Raw genomic sequence first — 24,037 nt, 5'->3', positions numbered from 1 at the left:
TGACCATTTTTATGAGGGTTATCTCTGTTTGGGAAGGCTGCATTTCTGGGCACAGAAATCGAGGCTAAACGTTGATTGTTGACCAGCGTTGACTTTTCTGGTTAGGGCTCTTTTGCTGCTGTTATAAATTGTTGGAATTTCTAAGTCTAACACGTTAGAAACCCTTCATGTACTTTACTGATTTATTCCTACCTACTTGTTCTATTAATTAACAAGTTATTTACCATGTAAATACTGGAAATAAATACAAGTACATGCTCAACACATTACAGATCATCAACTGAAGGAAATAGAAACAAGCACATAAGTGACACTATTGTTTTTGGACTAATGTCCCTGGAAAAACCCAATGTGGGAAAACCGGTGCAGCTATCTGAGGGTTTGATTTATTAAGCAGTTTCAGAATACAATCTGGGTGCCAAATCCGGCTCACCCAACAGAGAAAAATCTCGGCAATAGTACCTCTCCTTCGGAGACAGATGCTCCGGCTGAAACCCTGGATAAACACTCCGGCAGCTCCTCAGCTCCAATCTACCCCACGAAAAACCCCAGCGTCAGCCTCTAGGGACTATGCCAGCCTCTTCTACCCTCTGTGTCAGCTTTCCCGGCAGTGCCGACAGTTCCCGGCAGTTCCGGTTGTTTCCGGCAGTTCCGGCTTCTATCCTCTGCGTCAACTTTCCCGGCAGTTCTAGTTGTTCCCGACAGTTTCGGCTTTTGCCCTCTGCGTCAGCTTTCCCGGCAGTTCTCGGCAGTTCTGCCTGTTCCCGACAGTTCCTGCTCCTACCCTCTGTGTCAACTTTCCCGGCAGTTCCCCGCAGTTCCGGCTGTTCCCAACAGTTCCGGCGTCTGCCCTCTGTGTCATCTTTTCCGGCTGCTGCGTTGATCCTCTCGGCACTCTGCTTCTATATTCACTGCCCCTCAGCTGCAACTCCAGATCTCTCTCTCAACTTTCTCAGCAAACCCAACCCCAAAAAGTCGAAATTTTGATCTCTTGGTGTGTTCTCCAAGTGACCCTCAAGCCTCCTCTTATACTTTTCTCGTTGACAATTCATCGGCCAAGATTAAGTCCCTAATCAACGGCTAATATTAGATCTGGCTTGATCCATGGATTTTAGACCATTCTAACACAGTTTTATATTAATTCCCATTAATATTTTAATTTCCCTAAGTTTAGACTTAGGGACTCCATTAAAAATATTAATTATTTTAATATCTCCCAAATTGTTTAGAATCTGCCCAACCCTTTCTGGGTATTGGAGGTCTCATGTGCATTAGCCTCTCCACCAATTTTCGTGGCTAGAGCACATCCGATAATACCCCAAATCAACACTCCTTCTTAGCAAGGACTGTGCTCTAGTAATACTCCTCACTGAGCATCACTCTGATCATCCGGCAGCAATCCCTGTGTTGATGCTAGGCCTGCTACCCAACATCCTCTGCACTGCTGCATCCTGTACTGCTACCCATGGCCCTGACATTGCCACTGTTGCATCTGTACTCAACTCCCTCTGCATCCGTGCTGCTGCCCATGGCTCTACCACAACCACTACTGCATCTGCACTGCAACCCCTCTCATCATGCTGCATCGTGTTGCCCATAGCACTACCACTGCTAACTGCTGCACTACAACTCAGTTACTGAGAAGCAAGTAACTGATCTCCCATCTCTGACATCTCCGTCAGGCTAGAAACACTCCTGATGATGAAACTCCCTCTGTCGCTGACAAGTGCTCCCTCTTTGACGTCTGCGCTACTGCAACAACTCCATGCATCTCGCACTGTTGCACACTTCTCTGTCCCACCTGCACTGGTGCAACACTCCCGTGCCTCTCGCACTGTTGCAGCCTACTAACCTTGCATTGTCCTGGGAATCCTGCACTGTAGCTCCCTCTGTCGCTCCATCTGCATCTGTCTCTACTAACATCGCCAGTACTACTACTCCTCTTCAAGGCCCCTGTAGCAAGGCCTAATCCAAGAGGTTGGGTACCTCGAGGTTCTTGCCCCTCATCGCATGTAGTCCGTCTGACTACAGCTCGATGTCTCCCCACTTCTTCTGAAGTGGCACATGAAAAATCCGGCTCACCCAACAGAGAAAAATCTCGGCAGTAATACCTCTCCTTTGGAGACAGATGCTCCAGCTGAAACCCCGGATAAACACTCCAGTAGCTCCTCAGCTCCAATCTGCCCCACGAAAAAACCCCAACGTCAGCCTCTAGGGACTGTGTCAGCCTCTTCTGCCCTCTGTGTCAGCTTTCCCAGCAACTCTTCAGCTCCAATCTGTGCCACGAAAAAACCCTAGCGTCAGCCTCTTGGGACTGTGTCAACCTCTTTTGCCCTCTGCGTCAGCTTTCCCGGCAGTTCTAGCTTCTGCCCTCTGCGTCAACTTTCCCGGCTGTTCCCGGCAATTCCAGCAGTTCCAACTTTTGCCCTCTGCATCAACTTTCCCAGCAGTTTCGGCAGTTCCCGGCAATTCCAGCAGTTCCAGCTTTTGCCCTCTGCATCAGCTTTCCCAGCAGTTTCAGCAGTTCCCGGCAGTTCCGGCAGTTCCGACTGTTCCCGGCAGTTCCGGTTGTTCCCGGCAGTTCCGACTGTTCCCGGCAATTGCCGCTTTTGCCCTCTACGTCAGCTTTCCCGGCAGTTCCGGCTTCATCCCTCTACGTCAGCTTTCCCGGCTGTTGCGCTGATCCTCCCGACACTATCTTTGCCTCTCTGCTTCTGTATTCACTACCCCTCAGCTACAACTCCAGATCACTCTCTCAACTTTCTCAGCAAACCCAGCCCCAGAAAGTCGAAATCTTGATCTCTTGGTATGTTCTCCAAGTGACCCTCAAGCCTCCTCTTATACTTTTCTCGTTGACAATTCAACAGCTGAGATTAAGTCCCTAATCAACGGCTAAAATTAGATCTAGCTTGATCCATGGCTTTTGGACCATTCTAACACAGTTTTATATTAATTCACATTAATATTTTAATTTCCCTAAGTTTAGACTTAGGGACTCCATTAAAAATATTAATTATTTAAATATCTCCCAAACTGTTTAGAATCTGCCCAAACCCTTTCTGGGTATTGGAGATCTCATGTGCCTTAGCCTCTCCACCAATTTTCGTGGCTAGAGCACGTCCGATGCTACCCCAAATCAACATAAATTATCAGATTTGTAAATTGTACTCTCTCTTCGCTGAACTATTGAAGACTAAAAGAAGATTTGATCAAGGGTTTCCCCACATTGGGGTTTGTCCCTGGCTGGTGCCACGTCTTGTGTCCTCGTCTTCTACTATTTATGTTTATGTTCTATCTGCATTTTACTATCATGTTGATGTGATTGCTAATCTGAATATTGATACTGGGCTAATAAAGAAATTGAAGTAAAATTGCTCTAAAGCATAGAGCATAGCCTAAAATTAACAAATAGGCATACATTAAATAAAATCATCAAGCTCACAAAGCCACTTGACGTGTATTGCATTACAATGGTATATCGTATTATTTCATTACGATGCGTTAATATTAAATCACATTGGTACATGGTATATATATATATATATATATATCAGCGGATGATATATATTAAATATTTAAAGCTTTCTCATCCACATAGTTGTTGTCTTGAATATACAATGTCGCCCTATTGAAGCCTTATCATCTAATATTATTCGCAGTATGGTTATCATCTACGAAATACTTCTTGCAGCCTTTATTAATTGGCATTGACATTGATTTATGGAGGAATCACTCAGGAATGGTTTTATAAATTAGGCTTTTGTGCTCTAGTATCCACATGCAAAGACACTGGAGAAAAGATTTTGAGTGATTTTATAAATACTTTTTGGAGCAGCATCTACAAGTACAGGACACTATATTGCCCAGCATTAATACCTTGACATGGTAGAGCTAAATCCCTTGTCATTGATGTCAAAGGGGGAGGTAAGTAGAGGTATGGAGACAAAATAAAGGCAGAAGAAGAAGTAATAGAAGGAATCATTGTGTTGACATCAATGCCAAAGGGGGAGAATGTTGGTAATGTTGGCATTGATGTCAAATTGTCATAATTGTTGGATGTGTTGACATTAATTCATGATGTATGCCATTGTTGCAAGAGTGCTTGAAATGCAAAGGTTGAAAGTGATGTGAAGTGCAAAGGTTATGATATTAAATGTGAAGGCTGAACATTGTTAAAATGGAACATAAAATATTGAGACAAAAGCTGAAAAATATATGCTTTCATTGAACAGAAAAATGTAGATAATACAAATTTGATTTGTCTCTTTTAATCATTACAGTTGAGTTGTTTTATTTCAGCTCTATTTTTATATTAAAAATTCTATGTTTCAGATCTGAAAATGAAGAGACAAGTTGTGAACAGTTTTAGAAGACCAAGAGACAATGCCTCCTGAGCAACAACAGAAGAGGAACAGAATTGAAGATGTGCAGTAGACTTGACAGCAAAAATTTATATCAGGTAACCAGAACTCTTTACTTGACATTTTCATTGAGAAATTGCACTCTCTTTTCAAGTTGCAGCGTGATAAAGAACAGGTTGTAGCCTATTGAGGTAGGAGCCTCCTATGGGTTGTAGCCTACAGAAAATTTGTGGAAGTTGGAGCTTCCTTTGAGGTAGGAGCCTACAAAAATATGATGTGATGAAAAAGTATGAGCTTGCTTTCACATCACTTTCAGCCAAAAAATTGTGGTTTTCTCCCTTATGGATTTCCACTTATATCTGGTGTCTTCATGTGTTGTTTCTTGAATATTGTGTGAATGCTCTTGAATTTTGAATAAGTATATCTGCAAATTTCTCTCTGTGGTAACTACAAAAGGAAACCATTAATATTTGACTATATACATAAATCATGAGCTGCATAAGAAGAAATTTAAGTTGAGCAAAAATTAAGTTTAAAATTACTGATTCACCACCCCCCCTCAGTGATTTCCAAACATAAATATCAGTTGCATGAGTAATCATATAGGAAGGCATATTTATATTGATTTGATGATATGTTGGTTCCACTGACTTTATGATTACACTTAGTATTAGCCTTGTACCATATGCATGTTAGGGTAGGAAGCATTGTGTTGTCGCACAGAATGTCTAGGCACCACGACAACGGTTCAGATCGGGGGCTGTCACCCTGATCCCCAATCTCTCTGTTTAAGTTGTCTCCTTATAGCAGGCTAAGGGAGGTAGACCCTATGGAAAATGGAATGAAGAAGAACTAGTTGGGAACCAACCAGTTCGAGAGACACAGTGAAGCGATCAAGTACTTGATTAAGATTTAGCAAGACTTATAGGATTTGATTAGATTTTAGATGATTGATACCAGTGCCTTATGGAGTCAATGATCTTGCTAGGGAAATTAAGACCAAGTAATCGATTAGCGACTGCTGTTCAGATGAATGACTATCTTATATGAAATGCAGATCCTAAAACTAGTGTGAGATGCAAGAATCTTGGTTAATTTTAGTTAAATGCCTATTTAAATGTGAATCCTTCAATCCTTTCTGTGTTGAGCCCGATTTCGTAGTAATTGGCAGAGAAAAGATAAGGCGAAACACACTAAAGTGTGATTAACGATATCTCTCCTGAAAATCTAACATATCCAGTGCCTCCGACGCTGCAGAGAGTTGTGGCTCTGACGACTGCAATGTCACCGTTTTAAGTACTATTAAAAGCAGACTTCTCAAGCAAAGATGGATGGATGTCTATGTCTCTATCGACCAAGCTTATGCTTGGAAGTAAATTTTATTATGCAAAGCTAACTTATATGCAAATGCACCAGAAGATGAGATGAAGTTAGACTTGAGGATGAGAAAACACTTGTGTCACAGAAGCCCTCAATCACTGAAATTAAATGTTCGCTTTATGGATGAAGACTTAAAAGTAAGCTCCTAAAAATATTACAATTAAACCACAAGCTTATTTCAAATCTTTCTGATAAAATTATAGCTCAAAGAGAACAAAAACTTCTTTGCAATTAATATCAATGTCAACAGATGCTCAAAAGAACAAAGATATGCAATCTATTACAATTCCACAATAGAGCACTTTAACAATTACTTGAAAATATTCGCAATATATCTAACATGTAGCACACATCAAATAATTCAAGCAATGACGATAGATTTCAATAGATGCAAGATATTCTAGAAATTTGCATATATTACAATTCCACAACAGAGCACTTCAACAATTACTTGAAAATATTCGCAATATATCTAACATGTAGCACACATCAAATAATTCAAGCAATGACGATAGATTTCAATAGATGCAAGATATTCTAGAAATTAAATTTCTAGAGATCCAAATGCTTTAAAACACCATGAAATTTAAATCCTAATCAGTTCCAATCCTAGAATTAAAATGATTTAAGTTTAGTGACCCAAATCTAGGAAAATTTACCACTTTCCAATAGTTATTCTTTAGATATAAAAATTTAAGCACGTTTAACTATAGAAAAATAAAAAATGTTGATACCACAAAAGTTCTCTTTTAGATTTTATCCTTAGCACAAAAAGACACCAAGAAGGAATTTTAAAAAATTGACAAATTTGATTAGTCCTTAGGAAAACTTTTTCACTGTGCTAAGTTTTATGAAACTAGACTTAATGTGGTAAATGATTAATCAATATTTTCTCTTGATGTGACCGAAGTAAAACAAATCGAAATGATTTAATAATTTTTTAATTTTTTAATGGGCCAGAGGCCACATAAAAAATTTAAAATCTTTTAACGCGAAAAATTACTTTTGATTTATTTTCTAGTCACACAAAATATAAAAATGAAGCCCCTTCCTTTTTTATTTTTTAGTTTTTTTTTTTTAGGGTTTTAGAATTTTTTTAGAATTTTTAAAAATTTTAGATTTTAGATTTTTAGATTTTTAATAAAAATCGAAGTAAAAATGAAACAATGTAAAATCAAATCAAATAAAACAAAAGGAAATAAAATAAAAGCTAAAATAGAAATCCAATTTTTATATTTGTTTATTTATGTTTTAGATCTAAAAAATAAATATCAAAACAAAATAAAATCATAAAATGAAAACTACGTTAAACCTAATCTAACCCTATCTAACCCAATGAACATACAAAAGCTAAAAAATAAAACACAAAGGGAATCGAAATGCTTGCAGGTTGGACAGGGTTCGACGGCGGAAGGAAAAGAGGAGCTCGACGCGTTTGAGTTCGACAGCAGCAGACAGGAATGGAAGAAAAGGTATGGCAACGCACAGTTAAATGGACGCGTGAGGGTTTATGCAGCGAATGGAGGGAGTGAGAAAGGAAACATGGGTTGAAGAGGGGTTGCACCAAAGGGAAAAAGATGGAGCAATGTATAAGTTTGAAGACGCAGGGAGCAACGATGGCAGCGATGAGGAGAGGTAGAAGCAGGGATACGGAGACTACTGCGACGATGATGAGAGCGTGCAACGTGGATGGATTGCGAGGTTTAAGAATGCGGATTGGAGGACGCAAGGATGGGGAGCTATGACAGCGATGCAAGGGATCAGCAAACAAAAGAGAACGAACTCGACACATTTTGATGGATGAGGGCAGAAGGACAAGGATGTGGAGATAAGGTTGCAGGAAAAATTTCGAAAATTTCCAAAGAACAGAAAAACGCAGAGAACAAACCCAAGGCAATAAAACAAATATGAAAATTTTATGTTGAAAACCCCGCGTAGCAAAAACGATTTCGAAAGCCTCAAGAAGACAGCCCAAACTCAAGACAACCCAGAATAACGAATTTCACACTTATGCTTCAGATTTATCAATGAAACCCTCGTAAGATTATTTCCAGATTTAAAGTATCTTAAAAACCCTTGGACTGCAAAAAATAATGCTCCTGCAAAAGCTGGTTTTGAGGCCAGATCTTACCCTCCAGGGCCTAGATTTGGCTCCAAATCAAACTTCACCTTCAGATCTGCAACCTGTACCTGAAAATAAAAACACCCAGAACCCAGATATACAAAAAATAAAATAAAACCCCAAAAACTCAAGTCAGAAAACCAAAAATAATTACAGATTTATGTACATGAATGGCAGATCTATCAGATCTAGGGAATGTGAGTCCAACTCTGCTCCCAGATCTGATAATCTAAAGCTCTCAACAGCCAGATCTATCGATTTAGCACAGAAAAAATTAAAATTTTTAAGTTTTAGAGGTGTTGAACTCAAAACCCCTCATGCATCACCCATAAAAAAATATCTTATGATAAGCCCAAGATCAAATTAAGCTGGGCTCTTCAGAAAACACGGATCGGGAGTTGGCTGATCCAACTGAAAACTTCCCCGAATGCCCGATGATCTAAAAAAATCAAGACTTTCCTGCAAAACTCAATTCAACCATCAACATAGAGCGAGAAAACAATAATAAAACTCAGGCAAATAAAGGTACCTGCTATTACGTTCAGAATTTAGATTATTATTCAAACCCCAGCGACTGAGCAAGATACCTGTACTCAAATCACTCTTCAGAAGCTATTATCAATGGCTAAAAAAAAAAAATTACGCATGAAAAATGACACATCTTACAGTATTTCCATGAAGAGTAACACTGGCAAAAATTAACCCCAAAGTCTTTCTTTATTATCCGAAAAAGATTACACAAAATCTTTTTTGCTTAGCACACGACTCAGAGGTCGGATGCATCAACTGACAAATGACCTATTTAAAGATAAATCTTCCAATGGCTAGTTCGAGTGATCTTTGTCAAAGCAATCTCGACCATTGATGAGGATTAAAATTTCTTTTAATCTCATCCATTGAAATATTAAATTCTTGAGGAAATTCGAATTTTTCAATTAAATGCATTTTAATTAATTCAAAAATTAAATTTTTGAATTATTTACCTCAAAATTTTGATTTTGACTTAACCCCAAAAACTAAAGGCTTAAATATTAGCAAAATAATTAATTTACCTTAGTCCCTAGATCTCTTAAAATTTAATTTTTAAGGACCGACGAATTTTGCCTTCGAAGAATTTAAATTTACATAGGACCTAGAATTAATTAAATTTCTGGCTTAGGATTTTAATTCATTTTGGCCAGAAAAATTTAATTAATTAACCTATGAGGGGATAAATTATTTTTCCAACCCTCAAGACACTTTACATCACAATTTTCATATTTTTTACATCTCAAGGGGGAAAACCCATTTGTGATAAACCCCACAGACTAACCATTTCTGCGACACAAATATAATCCAGCAGACCAAGCAATTTGTAATAAAATAACCTAACCAAATAGTTAGGATTATTCCCAAATCACTTTTACATAAATTCGATCTAGAACACTATGACTCACCTGTAGCAGTCCAAAGTAAATATAAAGTTAATTTCCTAATTAAAAATCATAATCAAACAAATAAGCACATACCTATGTTACCTGTGATCGAAGTCTGCCAGATGACAACAAGTTTTTGGGGACGACTCTCCACCCAACCGTAGGCTCAATTGCAAGGATTCTGCTACAACTGGCCACCCCCGAGCCCTCAATCAACGTACTACTGCCAGTGCTCCTAAGTCTTAGTATACCATTCTCCCAAGAGAATGAAAGATAGAATCTCGGAATGATAGCATACCTCCCGTCCTCCTCACCATCTATTAAATAGAACAAACATTGGAAGGGGAACCACATGCACACACTCCATGTGTCTGCATGCAACTTTTTTCTTGTTTTATTTTTTTACTTTTCTTTTGATTTTTAGCTTTCTTGTTTTATTTCCTTCTTTTTGATAGTTTTCTTGTTTTATTTCTATTTATTCTTATTTAGAGCTTTAATATGGTTATTACCATTTTTTATTTTATTATTTTTTTATTTTTATTATTTTTTTATTTATTTCTTTGTATATATTATTTATTATTTAACATTTATGATTTATTATTTTATTATTTATTATTAAGTGATTTATTTATTATTATTCATTATTTTTATTATTATTAATTATTATTCTTGTATCATTTTTATTATTTATTATTTTATTTTTATTTTTTTATTATTTATTATTTATTATTAAGGGGAGGGATATTACATACTCTCCCACTTTAAGGAACTTCGTCCCGAAGTTAAATTTTTATTATTTATTATTTATTATTTTTATTTGCTTCATGTTGCCAACACCCTCTGCTGAACTAGTATAACCAGCAGGCATCGAAAGTCCCCAACACCCCGGGAAATCTCAAGGAATCTCTGTCCTTTTTCCCACTTTCGGCACCAGGCATAAGCCTAACCCAGTCTGTATCCTAGTCCAAGGCTGGCCCCAAGGCTCGCGCCTGACTCAGACCTCATCTACCCCAAGGCAGGCATCCGGTCCGGTACTCAATGACCCCGGGCATCTCGCAAGGTTGGCCCACTCCCTCCACAACTACTAAGGCGCACAACCCCAAGCATCGAAGTCCTTTACATCCCTTCCAGACTTCGGCATCCCAATCCAATACTAGGCACCTAGCCTAGAACATCAGGCACGTGGCCTCCTCAAGATGGTCTCATAGCTCTTCTAGAGCTATACACAAGACAAAGGAACCACTGGCATATGTAGTGTTGATTGAGTTTGTCCCCAACCCATATGATGTTACTTATTCTCCCTCGTGCGTATGGGCTCGCACGAGATCATCAAATAAACTGGCCTTCTCGGCCCATTTGTGGAGTCCTGTGAATCATCACACCTCAACATGTAACCAATGCATTAGCTATACCATCATAGTATCATAGAAAATAATCCACATGCCAAGTCTTACATGTCATCATGTAACATTCATCATTGTTAATCGCAAAATTATGAATAATAACGAACTCCATGCTCATGCATGTCATAAATTTGTACGCAACTATCACATGCTTCACTTCATGAAATACCATCATAAGTTATAACATCAACATATTTGCATCAAAGACATATCATGACTTCACATGATAATTAAACCACATGTCAATAAACCTCATATTATAGCATTATAATTCCTATGCCATGTTATGCATATCATAATCATCATAAGGATACCTCATCAGTATTGTAACAACTATATAAATATGAACCACATGTGCATGATCACCCTCATACCATCATATCATGAAACATGAGAAACATCTCAATACTTATCAAATATAGAATAATACTCTATAAGCATTCTTATCATGATTCATCAGAAAAATAAATTTCATTTACTTTACAAACATTCAACTATGAACTGAGATTATTCAACATTCATCTAGGATCTATGTTATCTCATCAGTGTTATTAGTGTTATGTTTTCATCAAGATACCAATTAGTTTTTCAATAATCATTTCCACTTCTTTCAACTAGGAAGTTGACCATTTACACCATAGGTATGATCATCTAAGTACACTGTTAAATTTCACATGAGCCTCATCATCTAGAGTCTTAATCTCTCATCATATATTCTTCCTTCCCCAAGTAAATTCTAGTGAAATTCATTGTTAAGATATTACTAGTTATACAATCATTATTTAAATCATCTATCTCAAAATTAAAATCCCTTGGTTTTACCGATTCCAATATCGCTATATGCAATTGCATATAAACACTAGGTCATCATGATTTAATTTTATATCATGCTTAATTTACTTGCATGAGGGTTTGTTGATCCATGTTGACTTATACATACATCACTTAACAATTATTATTTTCATCCACAAAAATATTTTCTTATCTCGTCAAGTTCCTAACTCAATACCACTTGATTGCTTTATCGTAAATTCACCCTTCTTCAAGTTGGACAAGAGATTCTTCCACTTTAATTTTCGCTCATTAAATAGTATCTTTATTTTAGATTTTGAAACAGTTGGAAACACTACTACCATCATTGTCCATGAAAAATTTAAATGCGTGTTGTTCTGTGGAAACAACCTTTTTTAATGCTATGGGAACAAAACTTGATAAGTTTCTCTATGTCATTATACCTTCCAGGTTCTTTCAAAATGACCTTCATTATTACCATGATTATTCAACTTCATTAGTTGATTGCCAATATTTCTTCTTTATGTGCATCATCCTTAGATAGACCTTATAGTGATACCTTTAGAGTACCAAGTTATGATTATACTAAACTCTTCCATTATGCTCTAAAATAGGTTGCTTCTTCTTATTGCTTTCTTACCCTTGTTGTGACACTTCCTCTCAACCACCTTAAGTATCTATCTAGCACCTTTTTTTTTTTTTGTTCATCTGATCCAAGTTGGCCATAATCACATGAGCTATCATTAGTTATCATCATTAGAAAATTTGCAAGGTTCTCCTTTCCATTTCTCCTTATCTAACTTTATCCAATATATGCAATTAACCTTGGATGTCAATCCTAAAACTTCCTTTTATTTCTTAAACCCTTGTTGACATACTTATCTTTCCAACATCTCATTATGATAATGGGTTTATCATTTAGGGCTAGTTTCCTACTATCTTCAAAGTTATTCGCATAACTTTTCATAATACCTCATTGATATTGATAACCTAAGTTGCACGAAACGGGGAAACAGAAACGAGTTTCCGAAACGGGAAGCGAAACGAAACGCGACCTCCCCAAATTTTGGAAACGGGGAAACGCGAATATATATATATATATATATATATATTAGGAATTTAAGAAATATGTGCAATCATAAAGCATATATGATACATTCTAATTTATTACATTATGATAAAATTGTCAATTGTCAATGCATAGACTATAAGTATCTAAATTTACATCACATTTACTCATGAATAATCACATAATGAAAATAGAAATATCCAAAATCAGCCACGAGAAATTTCTAATTTTTTGTCTCGTGGTTGATTGGGAGTCTCCTCCTACATAGTCGAATGACCTTAGTGCTCTTGATTAAATACAAGTTTCATACCCTAGTACCCTACATTCTCTTGATTATTGGGAGTCTCCCCTGCATAGAGGGCTTTGTTCTCTCGATTAAATACAAGTTCTATACCCTAGTACATGATAAAATCCAATGGAAACATTGAAATCCCCCCAATCCTGAAATCCTGAAAAACAGATAAGTCTGCTGGATTTTGAGTAAGATCTAAAATTCTACTTTCTCCATATGAAATCCAATGACGGCGAAACCACTCTCAAACATCCTGAGTCATTTCATGGTAATGTTAAAAATTTAAGTAAAAGGATGAGTGATATTCTCCTTTATTTTTCATTTTCATCCTTTTACTTTAAGAATTTAACATTACCATGAACTGCATATCAACACTAGGGCAAACAAATGTAAGAGATCTACATTAGAAAAAAAAATTAAAAAACAAATGTTTTTTTGGGGGAAACGTGGCCCGTACGGCCTGGAAACGCGTTTCTGGCCGTACGGCCACGTTTCCGTTTCGGGAAACGTGGCCGTACGGCCGGAAACGCGTTTCCAGGTCGTACGGTACGGGGAAACGCGTTTCGTTTCGTTTCCCCTGGAGAAACGCCCCCTAGGGCCACGTTTCCTGCAACTTAGTTGATAACTTTGTGAATGTCTTCTAAAGCGTAAATCCAAACTTTGATCCTTTTTTTTTTCTTAATATTTCCATTTTCTTTCCTTAAAATATAATTTAAAACTCAAAATGTAAAAAAAACATAACTAAATTACCATATAGGATTAACTAAAATCCTATTGTCTTTATATTTTTGCCAACCACTTAAATTACAGTTAAAATAATAGTTTAAAACTAAATTAAAATGAAAAAAAAATCATAATAACTTTACTCATAAAACAATTTTAATGTGAAACTAATTTTAACTAATTATTATATTATTAAACTCAATTCACATTCACTATTATAAAACAATCCTAGATTTAACTTCTTATTTTTAATTGTGAAGCAGGTTAATGATATAATTTTCTTCGCACTCCTCTTTATGTTTAACCAAGAAAATCACAGGAAGTGTGTTCCTTAGTAATCCTTAAGTAATATAATAATTAACTAGTTGAAATACTTATGCCTCCAAACTCACTATTCGGAGACAATAACAAAAATTTACGAAATAATATAAACAAAGCAAATCGAGAGACATTTAGACCTTTCATCTTTGAAAGCGGTGTTGATAGATAGTTTGTTCACTTATTTATCCGAGATCCTTCTCCGGATCAGATTAAAGGATGAGAATGTAGATGTTCACAATCACTTATCGAATTTTACGAACTTTCACATCTACTAACTGTGTCAACCGATGCACATTCATTAAATCCTACTTTCCAAGTCCTGTTGGCATGAAGTACCTAAACTGTGAAGAGAGAACTTTTCAAAAACAGATAGGAATGCAATGCTCTAGCCAAGGCCTTTCAAAGGTTGGGATGAAGTACACCTTGAGGCAGGAATGCGAGAAATCCATCAGCTGGCATTGCCTACAAATAATTATTTATTATTCAATTATTTTTTTTTGACATGGAGGCAATAAAATGTTCAGGGGTAAAGCCAATGGATGCTTATTACACGATAAACAAGGAAAGACAATATCTTCTAGAATTCATGATTTTACACTATTTTCTTCAAAATATCGGATGGAATCATTCTATTGATAAGTGGCATTTCAATCCATGTTAATTGCCTTTTTACAGACAAAACAATATATTCCATTAATAGAAGAAAACAAAAACTGTGTAATGTCAGCTAAACATAACCAAATATTTTCCTGTAGTGGTTCTATTCTAAATTTGACCAAATATCAACGATTTCAACATAACTCTTGTATTCTCTCAACCAGAAAGCATAGAACCTGAAACTTAGCTTTCCTTTGCACTCTCACTCGAACACCAAAGATTTTCAGAATCCAACATAAAATATTTAAGAGGAGACCAAAATGTCCTTGGACAATCAAGGAGGCTATGGGTGATGCAATAATGATATCAAATGGAGGTAATATCACATGGGTTTTATTATTTATAGGGTGATTATATGAAAGATTGCAATGAAGAAAAATCAATGGATTAGAACATAACTTTAACGGTCAGGTGGTCAGAATCTTGGATTCAACACACATGCATGCAATTTTAATGTTCATTATAATTCATCTCAATCGGTTAAAACACAAAAGGAATAGGAGTTTATTTATGGGTTCTAGGTAGAAAACAAAATCTGAATTTTGTATTGTTCTTGAATCTGAACAAGAAGTGTCGGCCTTCAAATCTCTGTAATTGCTCCAAAAAAAATAAAGCATAATTTTGTGATAAAATGAGTAGTTCAAAAAGCAACAAACATCTAACAATTAGAATACTTATAGATTATTTATTCTAGAAATTCACACCTTTTATGTAGAGGTGGGGGCATTCACTTGCCTTCATTAATTAAACCATTGACATGTGCTAGTAAGCTCAGGTAGATAATATGCCTATGCTGTAAATGACCCTAGGACAAAAATGTTTTGCATGGATAACCCTTCATAATGTTTAATACCACAGTAAGACAACAGATATGAAATCCATACTAATCACAAAGTATCCTGGAAACAATAATGATGCTCCAAGGTTGATAATGTAACGAAATTGCACCAAACAGTTAACAGACACTGGGAATCTGGGAAGGGAGTACTGTGAATAGTGTGTAACTTTGCCGATGAATCTATTTCAAAATTCCCAATTTTGAATATATAGAAAAACTTCATCCAAGGAAGATTATGAAATTGCAGAATACGAAATAAACTTACGCATTGGGTCTAAGACAGTGTTTTGGAAAGCCCGCGCTTGCTCAAATATTTAGCAACACTAGGACTTCCCGCCTAGATTTGAATCATTTTCAGCGCTATTGACAAACATATTCTTCTCCTAGATTCCTACATACAACCTTTTTAAAGACCGAGCCTCTCTGAGATAAATCTTTGTCCAAAATTCAGGCATCAACTCTATACTACAGAACCTGATAATAGTCTAGGGAAGGGACCAAAATCATCACTGGAAACAAAGACTTCGAGAAGCAGTATTATATCTTCTTGTAGCAAGGAATGTGATTAAGAATCTGAAGCATCTCTGTGACTACCATCTAGATTTTTACTTGGAAGGAGGATGAATTACACGATGAAGCCAACTTTTCTATCCTAAAAGAAAAACCATCTGAGACCTGGTTGCAGAAATTGAATGAGAAATCAAAATATAACATAAGCATGTCTTTTTAAAGCGGCCTCTACTAGTTACAATATAGCAATGTTTTAATATTCCCTTTTTAAGTGGATAGAAAGAGCATCAATCTTATCCAATACTGCAGCTCTTTGCCAGCGATTTAAATGGATAACGTTACTATATTCCTGAGCAAGGAGAAAATCAGCTTTTATCCTTTTCATCAGAAAATCTTGTCCTTCTTTTTCTTTAAAACATTTCTTAAATCAATTTTTTTTATTTATTTTTTTTAAATCAACTATTTATCGTTATTCGAATTCTGCCTAAAGCTTTGTAGTATCATGTGACTTGATGCTAACTCGCATGCAGGCGACCCTTCTTTTTTTTTAAAGAGAGAAACCGTAAAAGTATTCTGGTATTCTGATATTCACAAGGTTGATATATCTCTTTCATAAAATAGCATAAACTCCATCGGTTCCATTCAACCGTTATAAGGATGTTTAAATGGTCATCAATTAGCATGTTGCCAAACAATACTAGTTTTTTCCCTATTGCACTAAAATTCTTTTTGATGTTCCAATCCAAAGTATTAAATTGGAAAATATTGTTCTTTAATCTTTTCATGCTGAAATGCAAGTAGAAACAACTAAATTTGCTTCAATATATATAATCACATTGTTGATATTAACATAATCGATCCATCAAAATACTCTATGCAGTTGATAGATGTAGATCTTAATCACTGGTATGTTGTGCCAACAACTATAGTGGGACGCACACATGGACACGTAAAACAATTGGTAGGAAAATTAAAGATAGTAAACCTTAGGACCCTTACCACTCTACTATTTGACAATAGCATTTACCCCTTTTGATTTTTCAACGTGAAAGAATCCTTGAGGGGTTTAAGCATAGTCTGCAGCTGACATCCTATTCCTCTCAAGTGCCTATTTTACAGCAAATTTAGCATATGGAAAACAGGTTTGCACTATTTCAGTGACATAATTGGTACACAAGTAAATACATATCAGTACTTGATGGCTAGATTGTAACAATTCTTTTTTTTTTAGCCATCACATCTTACAAAGAAAATTCATTTAGTCTTCTACTCCAATTAATAGAGACCAATATTACTTTTATCATGAGGCATTCTACGGCAATCAAAATCTCTTTCATAAGGAATTAAGAACTTCTGTTAGAAAAATCAAAGAATTTCTGTAATAATGTGGCAAATTAGTCCATAATAAATATGCCGATAGAGAACAAGGCATATCAGCCTAGCCTTTGGAAAAAAAAAAAAATCAGAAATAAACCTTGCAAACGATGGAAGAAAGGCTGCGGCCAGGCCAAAAATCAGAGATAAACCCTGCAAGAAATTTACTTTTCACTCCTTAAAACCCTTTTGGTTATGCCAAAGAAAATTCTTAAAATCCCTAATATGATGATATTCTGCTAGATCTTGGTCGATTAAGAGGAAAAAGAACCGTCAGCTTCACTAGAAAATTAACTAGGCTTGCACGATGAATGTTAGAAGAACTCCTCGAAAATTTTGCAAAGGATTTTATTTATTAACTAAAGAGCAGATCAAATCTTTTAACGGCTTGAGATTGAGTTAGCTTGGTTTTTAGCTATTTTTTTTTTTTTTGAAAACCCTGAAATAAAAAAAATTACGTATACAGCCAGGGTTTGTAGAGCAAAAAGGGACATGCGGCCTCCCTATAGTAACGATCCTGTAACTTTCAAAACAAGTCGAGTTAAAAAAATCACAACAAAACAAATATATATATATATATTTTAAGATGCCCATAGGCCTTAAGGGTTGAGCCCAAAGCTCTGATACCATATGTAGCAGTCCAAAGTAAATATAAAGTTAATTTCCTAATTAAAAATCATAATCAAACAAATAAGCACATACCTATGTTACCTGTGATCGAAGTCTGCCAGATGACAACAAGGTTTTGGGGACGACTCTCCACCCAACCGTAGGCTCAATTGTGCAAGGATTCTGCTACAACTGGCCACCCCCGAGCCCTCAATCAACGTACTACTGCCAGTGCTCCTAAGTCTTAGTATACCATTCTCCCAAGAGAATGAAAGATAGAATCTCGGAATGATAGAATACCTCCCATCCTCCTCACCATCTATTAAATAGAACAAACATTGGAAGGGGATCCACATGCACACACTCCATGTGTCTACATGCAACTTTTTTCTTGTTTTATTTCTTTACTTTTCTTTTGATTTTTAGCTTTCTTGTTTTATTTCCTTCTTTTTGATAGTTTTCTTGTTTTATTTCTATTTATTCTTATTTAGAGCTTTAATATGGTTATTACTATTTTTTATTTTTATTATTTTTTTATTTATTTCTTTGTATATATTATTTATTATTTAACATTTATGATTTATTATTTTATTATTTATTATTAAGTGATTTATTTATTATTATTCATTATTTTTATTATTATTAATTATTACTCTTGTATTATTTTTATTATTTATTATTTATTTTATTTTTTTTAATTATTTATTATTTTTATTATTTATTATTTATTATTTATTATTAAGGAGAGGGATATTACATCGCCTAAGTTCCCAGTGACAAAATCCATCTCGGCTTTGGGGTAAGGCTGAAGGAAAACTCTGCCGACCATTCGAGAATGGATCAGTGAGACAAAAAACCTCCGAGAATGTAGATCATCACCAGAAAAGTAGGTTTACCTAAGCAATTACATACACGACACGGATCTGCTGAAATTAATTACATTATACACATGCAGAATGGGTTTACATTATAACATGGTGATCGGGCTGATGATGATAGCTGAACGGCTTGAACACATCAATCAAGCGTTATTCCTTTTACGAAAAAAAAAGGTGTACTACTATGGGTCGTTGACACGTAGTGGTCAACACATTGCATATTGATTTTTTGCATTAGAACTAACATCATATGATATTATCATCGGTTGCACTTAGATTAGAATTGCATTTATATTAAAAAAAAAAAACTTGTTGATTTTTATGGCCTAATATAAGCATGGGCGATCATAAGACGCAACAAAAACATGTTGCCCTATGTGCTCGGTTAGTGATATGTGCAACTGACAGGTTTGCGGTCCCAAGAGATTGTTGGTGTTCTCATGACCTCCCCGTTCGAGTACGTTCGTGCACTCTTTTGAGAGATCATGTCCCAGTTGGAGCCAGATGTTACCAACCACTTTGTGGGTGATATCCATAGGAGAAAATTTTCTCCAAGATGGTCCTCAGCCGACAGCCCCTTGCAACCACCAGATAGCTCGAGGTGTCATTTTCTCCGCAACATGAGCCATCCATGTAGTCCCTCACCCATCTGTTATGATCGTATGTTTGAAGGTGGGTCTTCCAACCCCAAAGGTATGGGTTTTCATTATGTAGTTGGGTATTTTTGTTTACTTATCATGGACTCTTGTGGACATGGTTTAGTGAGGGGATTCAGTGGAAAGAGTGGACTAGACCTATTATCTTGTCTCCTCTACAAAATTTAATGGCTAACCTCGTATCCTAGTCCTATGGGATCTCCTTTACTGGCTACTAGCTTTAGGGGTGGCACTACATGGGAAACCACGATTTTGGTTGTGTGGTCCCACTTCCCAATACCATATACATTGCTCCCCTCCGCTCATTATAACCCCATTCTTCATTTTTCCCATGTAGGTCCACATTTGTCCACCGAGTCCACAAGGAGTTAGCCTCCCCTCTCCCTTGCCCACACATTGATTTGGGCATGGAACAATGCCCTGGAGGTTGATGCAGCTAAAACAAAAGGAAAAAGCATAATTTGACCATTCTCAACAGGAGTTGTACCATAAAATTCAAAAGATGGCCGGGACATACAAATCTAGCACATGGGCAAAAGTTAAGCATGAGCTCTACCCCTTATCTATGGCCATCACTCTGGTTCCTATGGGCCCTATATCATCCCCTTCCATCATTAAGGAACCCATGATTGTCCCAACCCCTGGGGGACGATGAATTTCCCCACCTTAAGGGGGTATCTATTGCTATGCCCTACACATCATGCTCTCATCCCCTGGAGCCCCAAGCAGTTATGAAGAAAAATCAATCAAAGGAAAAAGGCATACCAAAAACAAAGGTCAGGGTAACTCATGTACCAAGATTGCACCCCCCTACATTCATATACCCAAGTGTGGGCTTCCTTTATTTTAGCTACCCTTATACCATGGCATGTGGCTCAGAGCTTCACCTTCATGGCCCACTTCATTCCATCACTATATCACTTGTCACCTACCAATTAATGGATGTACCAAGGACATGTCACCCCCTTTAGAGGTTGAAACCACCTAATAGAGTCCTTGGTTAACCCTTTTATTGAGCTTGGAGACACTTATACATGCCAGAGCCCACAATGGAAGGGCATGCCACTATGAAGTGTCCACTAGTTTTCCATGGTTTGTAAGCTCTTTTACTCAATTACTCTAATGATTTGTTGTACTGGATGGTGAGGGGACACATTGGATCTTATACAGGATTGCAGGTGAGTCTCCATTTGAGATTTGGTCTTCCTATACAGCGTGTAAGCATCGAGGGTCACATTGGCACTTATAGGGTGAGCGTTGAGAACCATGGGCCTCGACCATAGCAGAGAGCACTTCTAGATCTCCAATATCATTCATTGATTGCTCGTGTTCCACCTTTTTGGATGAGGATGATGCACCTGGATCACCATGCTCAGATAGCTTCTCACTTGTACCATACACTTAGCAGATGTTCCAGGACCCAGATGAAGATATGTCTCACCATGGGAGACAAAGGGAGGGCAAGGAGGGCTTATATCATCATCCTAGACCTAGCAAATGGTTTACAGGTATTATTGATCCATTTGGAGACCCATGAGGATGTCATTGTGCCCCCACACCAACTTGGGGACTCACATGTGACCTGCTTTGATATCAAGGGGCCAAACCCTTGATCACTATGTTTGGAGCCTATTCTCTCAACTTGGCACACTTTGGACGCCACTAGGCCTCCTCAATCGCCCAACGACTCATCATGTTTACGATTTTTCCCTCTTGAGAGGTTTATCTTTGTATTGATGAGCTATCTTGGTGGGCTTGTCACCAAGTCATCTGATTATTGTACATTATTTTATTATTTGGGGCTAAATTAGGCAAATTAGGCCATTCGAATCCCCTATTGGATTGTATAAATAGATGAGAGGCTCATTCATTCCTCTCATCATCACTTGGATTGGATTAGTATCTCTTGTGAGAATTTTACACTTCCTTTTGGAGGACGAGTTTGGTTTCATGGATGAATTTTGATGTTTGGTTACTATCTCTTGATCTTGGAGCTTCAAATTATGTCTTGAATTGATGATTGGATATACTCACTATACATGTAAGTGCTCTTTTTCATGTTTATCTTTACATTTATCTTGTCACATGAATAATGTATGGGATTTTCGCTCTCTAGATCTGAAATTGCCCTAAATTAATGCAAAATTGTGGAATTTCGGACTTTTGATGTGTTGCATATATTACATGTGTCTTGTATGGTGAATGAATGTTCCTAGAGGTTGAAATTTATTGATATTACCTTGATAAGTCATCGAATATTGCACATTGAAATATAAATACCTTTGGTAGTTGAGTTCATGCCCTAGATGCCATACGAAGTTGCCTAAGGTCTCCTTGATTGGGTGAAAGCTTCTCCAAATCTCAAAATAACCTTGACTCCATCTCTCCCTAAGGCAAGGCACTGGTCTAGCCCTTGGTGGTCACTTAAGCAAACATCTTTTCAACCTTTTCTCCTCTCTCTAGGCCTAAACCTAGAAGGTCTCCTAGGGCATCAAGCAAAATCCTTTGTAGCCATCCAAAACCCTTGAAATTTGGTCCACAACTGCGTTGGGGTCTTCTCGAGGGGCCCTCCAAGTTTGAGCTAAATCCGACGGTGCAATATCGAGATATTGCAAGCCCTAACCATAGGATCATTCCTCTCCCTAGGTTGCTTTGGGTTAGTGTCCTCGTTTGGATCATTGCATATGAATTTCAAAAGAGAATTAGTCCGTTGATCCTATTCTCCTCCCTAACCAGGTCAAGCCCCTCTATTGTTGATCAACTCCATACCCTTCACCTTGTTTGGGTCCACTTGGGTTCTTAGTGGTCCCGCAACTTTGCAACTCAAATTCCACAAGGACCACATAGAAGTCCTTTCCCCTTTGAGATTTTTCAGGTCTAGGATACCTCTGGTCAAGGGATATCCTACAAACCTAGGCCTAAGTATCCCCTTAGCCCTTCGTAGAGAGCCCATCACCTTACTTCCAAAGCAAGTAAGCCAAGTATTTGAGCCTCTCTTGTGAATAGGCTTTTGGAATCACTCCTCATCCCATCATTGATCTATTCATCCTTGTGATTCTTCTCATACCAGGACTCTTCTCATCAGTGAAAGTTCATAAAGAGCCGGTAGCTAAGGCTAGGGTGTGAGTTGACCTAAGGAGGGAATTTAGCCTTGTGGAAGGCTTGAACATTAGGAGTCTTGATTGTCTCATAATCAACTCCCTTTAGTGCACAATCTATCAATTTTAGGGCTGATTTCTCTTGCCCTAGGATCTTGGCTTAGGAAACCCTAGTTTGCCCTAGGCTTCAACTTGGGGCCTTGTTGAAGGTTTCTTGGTCCATGTGATTGCTAGTATTCATTGTTGGGAAACCTTTTCTTGGCCTTTTGAATCTAGGCTAATCCATTTGACTTGTTATATCTCAAGCTCTAGATCAATTGTGCCCAAATTAGGCCTTATTAGAGGATGTGAGTTACCTATCCTTGTTAATAGAACCATATCCTTAAGAAGAGCCATCCTCTACAAGCCTCTCTTGTCACCTTGATCCTTTAATTTAGCATATCTCTCATAGGAGACCTATCTAAAGGGAAGCCTCCCGCTGGTGAAAGTTCATAAAGAGCAAGAGGTAGTGGTTGTGGTGACAGTGGGCCACACCTCATTGTTGTCCCTTAGCCTAGTTTTTGTCTTGTAGGTTCCCCTCTACAAAACCTGTTAGATTTTGAGGCAACATGCTCCACTTGCCTTATAATATTCAAAAACCTGCAGCTGTGTTTCTAATTCACTGACATCCCAATGAATTTGTTCATTAAAAGTATCAACTTCAACCCTTTGTCAAGCATGTTGGTTCTCATGTTTGCCCTCCTAATCCAATTCTGTCTTATTTGAATGGAATTTTCTCTTATGATTTTCAGATTTCATGTGTCATGAGTTAAAGCCATCCTACAAGAGGCCTCCTTTTGAGTCCAGGCTCTAAACCAATTGTCTTTTCCAGAAAAATTCATGATTTGATTTGTTTGGTTTCATTTTGTAAAATTGAGAAATATATCAAATATTTATTTCAGTTATACAAGCCTGCATATAAGCAACATATTAAAAAAAAATTATAGAAACCCTTTAGATAACATTAACAGCAAAAACATCAAAAGTTAGGCATCACAAGATTTTAAAAGAAGCTCCATTGCTTTGTTTCCATTGAATCTTGCTTTTCATTCTTCGCTGCACACTTTGAGGATTAGAACATGAAAGACTCGTAATAATAAAAATCATTTGTACCTCTTTTCATATATTGCATCCAAATGGTTTTCTAGCACCACAGATTCATCTAGATCCTCCTCAACTTCTTTCACTACAGTCAAATCAGTTGACCCTCCTGTGGGTGAAGTACTGTGGTTGTCTTCATCACTGTCAAACATTCTTGAACTTTTGCTTTGACTCCTACCTGCAGATCCCACAAGCTGAATATAAGCATAGATTACTCAATTGTACATCAGTTGATTTCATAATTTTCCAGCTCTTTGAATGTAGAGTTGTCCAAAATATGTTAAAGCGTTGAATTTAAAAGAAGAAGAAAGATGCGATAGTTCACTATTCACGTTCATACTATAATGTATCTAAACTGATAATCATACTAAGATGATATAGGACAGCACAGAAAGAGCC

At 37.0% G+C, this 24,037-nt stretch overlaps 1 protein-coding gene across 3 annotated transcripts in view; it reads right to left on the bottom strand.

Moving 5' to 3' along the window:
- LOC149232428 (uncharacterized) overlaps positions 1–24,037 on the bottom strand; it is a 220,505-nt gene that overhangs the window by 100,514 nt on the left and 95,954 nt on the right. For all 3 annotated transcript variants that reach the window (XM_089379407.1, XM_089379406.1, XM_089379405.1), the window contains one exon: positions 23,651–23,816. In XM_089379407.1, the coding sequence (XP_089235533.1) occupies positions 23,651–23,816 (166 nt within the window). The remainder of the gene's footprint in view (positions 1–23,650; positions 23,817–24,037) is intronic.

Source organism: Pinus tabuliformis, chromosome J (genome assembly GCF_031772625.1).
Source record: "Pinus tabuliformis cultivar Carrire ecotype Pingquan chromosome J, CPIR1, whole genome shotgun sequence".
NCBI classification, from domain to species: Eukaryota; Viridiplantae; Streptophyta; class Pinopsida; order Pinales; family Pinaceae; genus Pinus; species Pinus tabuliformis.
The sequence above is the reverse complement of the archived record's forward strand: the minus strand, read 5'-3'. Positions and strand labels throughout refer to the sequence as shown.